Here is a 7,874-nt window from a genome sequence, read left to right as displayed (position 1 = left end):
TACTCAGCAAATATTCCAGCTATATGGCGGCGGTCTGTAAATAATCGAGTCTGGACCAGACAATCCAGTGATCATCTTCATAAGCATCTATCTGTGCTATTAGGGTACGATGATATGTGCCAACCAAGTCAGCGAGCCTGACCACCCGATCCCATTAGTCGCCTCTCACAACAAGCATGGGTTACTGAATATAGATTCTAACCCGGATCTTTTTAAAGGCACTGGACTTTAAAAACAATATAGTAGCGAAACCTATATCTATGGCTCACTGATGTTCAGAAAGAATGAGTGAGTGAGAGTGGTTTTACGTCGCTTTCAACAATATTCCATCAGCATCACGGCGGGGGACACCAGAAATGGGCTTTGCACTTTATACCCATGTGGGGACTCGAACCCGGGACTTCGGCATGACGGACGAACGCTTTAACCACTAGCTACTCACCGCCCTGTTCACAACGAGCATGTCCTGTTCTACAGGTTGTAGCTTTTCATAAAGTGAGTTGGGTTTTACATCGCTTTTAGCAATATTCCAGCAATATCACGGCGGGGGTCTTCAGAAATGGGCTTCACACATCTTTTCATAACGAAGAATGAAGGAGATCCAATATACTTTTGTCAATGTTTGCCATTTGCGCCAACCTACTATGAACGAGAATAAAAGATAATCTATTCAGCAACATATGCAAATATGTACACACAAATAACGTCAAAAAATGACCAAAGTGTTGACATAAAATTCTACCATGACTTTGAATGAAGTTGACCAAAGCATGTTTTGCATTACATTCGTTACAAGAAGTTTCCCTGTCACTAAGGCAACTGTAGCAGATGGATAGTCTTACGCACAAATTCGAATATTGTTCCAACAATGGCTCGGGACACCAGGTCTTCTGCATGGTGAGACGGCGTTTTAACAAGGCTACACTTCTGCCCCACAGAGAACATTTTCACAAAGGATATTGTGAAATGGATGGTACGGGAGCGTCCGGAGGAGTCCCGCCAGAAGGAAGGTATGGAGCCTGGGATACAGACCTTGGTGGAAGTCGCTACAATCTGTCGCTACAGACTCATACAGCTGGAACTTCCCCTTCCAATCCATACATGTTGAAATGAATCTTCTGGTACCATGGCAAACCACGTGGCTATATCTCGGACCTTGACTTGCCACGGATTTGGGGTAACTTCCGGTCGTTTATCGACTGGCTATAACACTCGAGATAGGTAGATTTGCAAAGAGTAATACGTCGTTGCCTACGGGATTGAGAATTGGGAATACAGTTCTCAATCAAGCCCTGTTTAGGAGGCGATGTGATTCTCTCTTTTTTCAAGTACTGACTGGGATCGTCTTTCGTCTTCTTTGTCCTTCTTTCAGGTGTTTTTTCTTCCCATGCGTCACTGTGAATGTGGTACAACCAAACTGTGAAGACTGAGAGTTGTCACACATCGACATTAATGAGTCACCAACACGCCTCATGTGTCAGACACGTAACGATCCGGGTCAGAATTGGTCTCACGTGTCAAACACATATCTACAAGTCGCCCGTGAAGATCTGGGTCAGAATGGATCCTCAGCAACCCATGCTTGAGGGAATATGAAGGTAGATATATCACATGCCTATGTTCTTAATTCTTAAGCAGACCTATCTCGAAAAACCAACGTCAATAATGTATCAACTTTTATTTTGCTCAAACATGAAATAATAGTTTGTGTGGATAAAGTGCAGCACCCGTGAAGATCCGGGTTAGAATTGGACTTCAGCCCCCATGCATGTCGTAAGAGGTGACTAACAGATTTTCTTGGGGAGTATTTGAGCTGTGTATGTGTAGCTGGTCAATAGTTTTTCATAGTGTTGTTTTTGTCACTGTCTGCTTATTACCGACGAACAGGTTGCTTAGCTATTCACTTTGTATTTTTCCGGACTATTTATCAGTGACTAATCTTAGTGTAAATTGGACAAGGACAATCCTTATGGTTGAACAACTTCTATATTCAGGTGATGCGACGTTTCGATACATCTTCCTTGACAACGATACAAGAATCTGTATGGAAACGTCGCATCACCTGAAAATAGAAGTTACTCTTCCATAAAGTTTATAATTTGTCATTATTTGACTCTCAAACGTCTATATTTGCCACTCAAAGAAGGGTAATTAGGTTTTTTGCTCTTGCATGTTGTCGCCTTTTAATACAATTAGCTGATAGTTATATAACTGTGAACCTTTAAGACGCTTTCAGTGATCAACAATTCTGGTTTAATGACAATATTTCAGTGACTAATGTCATAGTAAATTGGATATTTGCTCTTTTATGTTGCCCTTTCATACAATAGCAAATAGTAATAAAACGAGTGAAACCCATAACACGTCTTCAGTAACACATTAGCAGTTAATGACACATTTTCATTTGTGATGCACTTCTATGAGTGAGTGAGTTTGAGTTTATGCCGCTTTTAGCAATATTCCAGCCATATCACGGCGGGGGACACCAGAAATGGGCTTCACACATTGTTCCCATGTGGGGATTCGAACCCGGTCTTCACACCAGTTGTCACTCAGTAATAGGCGGTGGGGTAGCCTGGTGGTTAAAGCGTCCGCCCGTCACGCCGAAGACCCGGGTTCGAATCCCCACATGGGCACAATATGTGAAGCCCATTTCTGGTGTCCCCCGCAGTGATATGGCTTGAATATTGCTAACAGCGGCGTAAAACCATTCTCACTCACTCACTCACTCAGTTATAGCGTGATAGCCATGTTCCATCAAAGTGATTTAGTTAGGGCACCTGTCGTGGTTTGGCAGTCCGTATTTCAATAATCTTTGAATTTTTTAATACAAGCTGAATTTTATGATACAAGATGAATTTTATACTAGAAGTTAACTATTTTATAACACAAGATGCATTTAATAATACAATTTGAATTCTATAATGCAAGTTAAATATTATAATGCAAGTTGAATTAAATAATACACGATGGAATTTTTAATACAAGATTTAGTGAATAACCCACGAGGTACGAGTGATTAGGGGAAATATGTCCCAAATGAAATTAATGTTCACTGTACCGAGCTTCAATGTCCTAATACAAGTTGAATTTTATAATACAACATTAAATTTATATTTCCAGATGGAATTTCTAAATACAAGATGAATTTAATAATAACGACGATGATGAAAATGATTGTGTTAATGGGGATGAAGATTACGATGGTGATAATTTGTGGTAATTAGGATGATGATGATGATGATGATGATGAATTGATGAATTGATGATGATGATGATGATGATGCCGTCGACGATGATGATGATGGTGATCTCCAGCGTCCCTTTTATTTACAGACAGATTTATTATTGTAGATAAAACAGACACTATAGATTTGTTTTAAAACTCAGAAAGCTTTTCTTTCCGTTTATTCATATCAACCGACAATGGGACCAGTACCATCGTCAGCATACAGCAACACCCCACCGAAATAGGAGGACGGAAACACGGTCATTGCGAAATCCTTCTCAATCTCGACCCAGACCTCTTCTCCCTTCGTCAGATGAGTAGCCACCATTGCGGAGCCGGTGTCATCAGCAAGGTCGCTGTTGGTCTCCATGTACCCCGCGCTGATCGGCTTCCCAGACTGGAAGATAAACATGGTGATGGCCACGCCGGGTTTAGTTGACTCTATCTGGGTCCAGAACAGGTAGAGTCCAGCCACAGGAGCCGTGAACTTTCCAGTCTGAGTGTTGTAAGCAGAGCCTGCGTTGACAAGGGTGTGGTCGAAGGGGATAGGTCTTCCTGTATACAGAGGGACAGTCTTGTCCTGGGCATTGGCGTGGAAGGCTACGGCTCCATGTGATGCTCCTGTGTTGAAAAAAATTAGATGATGAGTGAGTGAGGTTAGTTGAACCCTGCTTTCGGTAAGTGAGGTTTTACACGTTTTTTTTCAGCAATACTCCAGCAAAATCACTACGGGGTCAGAAGAAATGGGCTTCACGCGCTGGAACATATGGGGGATCTTTGGTCAAATCTAAGCGAACGCTTAAAGACAGTCTACGCCACCACCCAACCCCAACTTTGTCAGTTGGTCTCGGGTTCGATTGCCCCACACCTCCACTGTCCCCTGCCATGATATGACTGGAATATTGCTGAAAACGGTCTAACTAAACTCAACAAGGCACTTTGGTTAAAGCCACGACCACAAACAGCTAGAAACGTAATTGGGGCGAACACTATCATGGATTTCTGACGTGCCCAGTTGATGTAACTATGCAGGGACAACTGGACCGTGCCCATGGAGTATATGTAATGTAATAAGACGTGTTCGCTTACATAATACTGCTTATTGCCAGACTTTCAGAAAATTTGCCATTGCAAATTTGCATGGTGAGTATTTCTGAATAGTAAAGGTAAACGGGTGTGTATTTCAGGTTATTTCATGTTGAATTTACAGACAACTGTTGCTTCAATATAAGCACTTTTACGTCTAGACATGACGTCACGGTGTGTCAGAGAGTTCACTTTCACCTTTCTGACATCCATATCAGGAACGTACAAGCTGAGAGGGCGTTGTCCAGTAGTTAACATGTCAGGCACAAACGAGAGTGGTCAAGAATATTTCCGTCCAGAATGGGATGAGGTGAGGTGAAATGTTGTTTAACGTCACACTTAAGAAAATTCCCTCATATGGCGACGTGCATGCGTGTGCATGTGTAGCTGCTTATGCTAGCCCAGACTTATAGTGCTGAGATACCATGCCGCAGTGAAGCATGAATACCCCACTCAGACACATTGTACTGACTCCGAGCCGACCACTCGATGTTGTACCCATTAATGCCGAGCGCCAGGCAGGGACCAACAAGTACAATATTTTAACGTCTTTTTGGTTTGACATGGCCGGGGATCGAACCCGCGACCTTCCGCTCTCCGGGCGGACGCTCTGACCACTACACCACGGGGGCGGTCCAGAATGGGATGAAGAATCAACAACAAGTTTCTATGTGGCAAGAACTGCACACTGAGGATGCCGTGGATGATCCTAAAGTAAACAATGCTAACATATACAAAACAATTGCATCTCAAATCCCTTGATATCAGGCATAACTATCTAAGGCCGTGTAAACATTTAAACATTTCAAAATTTAAATTGTTTTCCCACCCAAGGAAATGTCCATGTTTCCAGACCTTGGAACGAAATCGAAAATTCAGCATCCATTGCGATTCAAAGAAATGCAATAGAAATTCTCTATGATCTGGTATTTTGAATTTATGCTTGGAAATACCTGAAAATCCAGTCATAGCTTGCCTATAAGAGGTGCTTGAGCATACGGAAATATACGATGAGCGTATGTTTCAAAGGTGTAGCATTGTATGAAATATATGCCCGAAGTTAGGAAAGATCTGGAAACACACGTAAATCCGGTATACTCATGTATTTCCTACTGTATTTACGTTTATTTCAGTGGTGTACTATCCGGCTTTTGGTCCTGTGGTTGCAATATTCCAGCAATATCACAGCCGAACTCCAGTGTTCCTTAAAACCCATGTTGTCATTCAACTTGATTGGACACATTGCAAGAATTCCTGAACTGTGGAAACGACCTTAATCAGGCGCATAGCAAGCCAATTATTTCGTATAAGCCCGATAGGTTGCAAAGCTTTCTATTAAAATAGTATTGAGGGCTTGTCCTACCTTTTTAGCAACAATCATGTGTAAGCCCGGGCTTTTTTGTATAATGGTAGATACGCCCCTGTTAATGCAGCGTATCTGAGTTGAATTGAGAGGGAACAGTTTTACATCAAAATATATTCGTACCCGATGACTGCTGGATATTTAGCAGAATTAATGATTCCGTAGTTTTTAATTTGATCCTGGGTTCGAATCCCTTAACTTTACTATTTCCATCCAAACAGAGCTGACCTGCCGTGAAATATCTGACACCCGTGATGATCCGGGTTAGAATTGGTCTCAGCAGTCCATGCCGAGATACTTTTTAATACATGTATACCCAAGCTCTCTAGGGGTGTGCCCATTTAGGGAGTCGAAGGTGGGTTTCCAGGCTGGCGTGCAGCAACACCAACCACTGTGCTAACTGACATGTTACTTACTTGGAACCAGGTTCAAGGCCAAGGCGGCGGAAGGCAGGAGGAGAAGCAGAAGGCAGGCCCCGTTCATTGTTTCAAAGTAGAGGATGTGCTTCGTCTGATAACCGAAGAACTGTGAAGACAACCTGCAAGCGCGTCCCTATTTATGCTGAAGCGGTGACATCACGTGACGTGCGTGACGAACTTGTAGCTCACCTTATCATTGTCTGTAATAAGGGTATATTTTTTTATGAGGGGTAGTGGGGTATCAAGCGCGTCACGATTTATGCTGTAGATGCTGCAGCGGTGACATCACGTGTCGTGCGTGACGACCTTGTAGCTCACCTTATCATTGTCTGTAATAAGGGTATATTTTTTCATGAGGGGTAGTGGGGTATAATTGTGGTTCGCTCGTCGGGTTCGAATTGCCGATGTGAGTATTAATCTGCAACATTCCAGCTATACGACATCGGTCTGTACATAATCGAGTCTGAACTAGATATTCCAGTCATCAACAGCATGAGCATCGATCTACGCAGCTGACATGTGTCAACCAAGTCATCGAGCCTAACCACTTGTGTTGGGAATTGGTTGAAATCTCACAATTGGTGATTGCTTCATTACCAACGAACAATCATCGAAAAAAAATGGTTAGCGTGATATTTCAGATTTTCCTATCCAGGTTGTTATTACAGATATGTATAACATGTTGCAACTTGCTACTTTGAAGTGATGACTAATATATCATGAACATAAACTTCCTGGAGTCTTAGAGAATTATTCAGTCATGACTTTTCAATTAGTGAAGTGAGTTTTCTAAGAATTAAACACGTTTTCAGGCCCCGATATGTTCCATTGTCAAGTATTTTTAAGGACTAAAACAGTAGCTCCAAAATCGTTTATGTTCGATTATGACAAAATGTGATCGATTGCTTGGTCGTTTGGTCACCGCGATCAATCTTCGATTATTTCAATTAATCGGAACACCACTACTAACCACCTTAAGCCGTTAGTCGCCTCTTACGACACGCATAGGTTGCTGAAGATCAATTCTAACCCGGATCTTCACGGGTTGAATTTAGAGTGATTGCGTGAGTTTGGTTTTACGCCGCTTTTAGCAATATTCCAGCAATATCACGGCGGGGGACACCAGAAATGGGCTTCACATACTGTACCCATGTGGGGAATCGAACACGGGCTTCCGGCGTCACGAGTGAACGCTTCAATTACTAGGCTACCCCACGCCCCCCCAAATTTAGATGTAATTGTATGGTGATATTGGCCAGGTGAGCTAAAAGAAACATCCCCTCGTAGTCCCTTGTCAACAACTGCAGATGTTAATTTCAAGGATGATAACCTTTTGTGTTCGGGTACTATTTGGTATGAGTGAAAAATAAGTTAAACGTCGATAAGATAAAGAGAGGCAGACACACCTGGGAAGTTCTGCATCTGGTTTCATCATTTTTCAACTTTTTTTTGTATATTCTTTCTTGTGTGTTCCATCCAAAATCATATGGTGGTGTTTGGTCCTGTGCATCGAGTCCATATCAATTCAGCTGAAGTTAAGAAAACGTCTTTGGATGGGTGACCGTATTTGGCAGCTTGACTCCCCAGAGTTTCTAGGACTTCAGTCCTGCCCCACAACGAAGCACACCTGACACATGTGGTCTCACCTTAGGCAAGTGAGCTTGTTCATGATTTGCCTCTGTTCACCCAGCTGTAAATGGGTACCCGGTGGGATACGTCATGTGACTGTTTACCTTCTAGCACCTCACTGGCAACTTGGGATATCCGGGGTAATAAT

The 7,874-nt window shown here is 42.5% G+C and overlaps 1 protein-coding gene and 1 long non-coding RNA gene across 2 annotated transcripts; both read right to left on the bottom strand.

The window, feature by feature from the left end:
* Nucleotides 1-954, bottom strand: LOC124271810. The gene is made up of 3 exons (XR_006897144.1): nucleotides 944-954; nucleotides 223-226; nucleotides 1-96 (listed from the first exon to the last, which is right to left on the bottom strand). It is a non-coding gene; the product is annotated as an uncharacterized LOC124271810 (long non-coding RNA).
* Nucleotides 955-3,373: 2,419 nt separating this feature from the next.
* LOC124271808 (complement C1q tumor necrosis factor-related protein 5-like) lies at nucleotides 3,374-6,234 on the bottom strand. Its single transcript, XM_046706958.1, has 2 exons — nucleotides 6,095-6,234; nucleotides 3,374-3,850 (listed from the first exon to the last, which is right to left on the bottom strand). Exons 1-2 carry the CDS (start codon nucleotides 6,159-6,161, stop codon nucleotides 3,417-3,419), a joined length of 501 nt encoding a protein of 166 aa, XP_046562914.1. The 5' UTR covers nucleotides 6,162-6,234; the 3' UTR covers nucleotides 3,374-3,416.
* Between the last annotated feature and the right edge of the window lie 1,640 nt (nucleotides 6,235-7,874).

This window comes from Haliotis rubra, unplaced genomic scaffold (assembly GCF_003918875.1).
Source record: "Haliotis rubra isolate DU_JTF1 unplaced genomic scaffold, ASM391887v1 Scf1635, whole genome shotgun sequence".
Classification (NCBI taxonomy): Eukaryota; Metazoa; Mollusca; class Gastropoda; order Lepetellida; family Haliotidae; genus Haliotis; species Haliotis rubra.
Note: the sequence above shows the minus strand (reverse complement) of the source record. Positions and strands in the feature narration are given on the sequence as shown.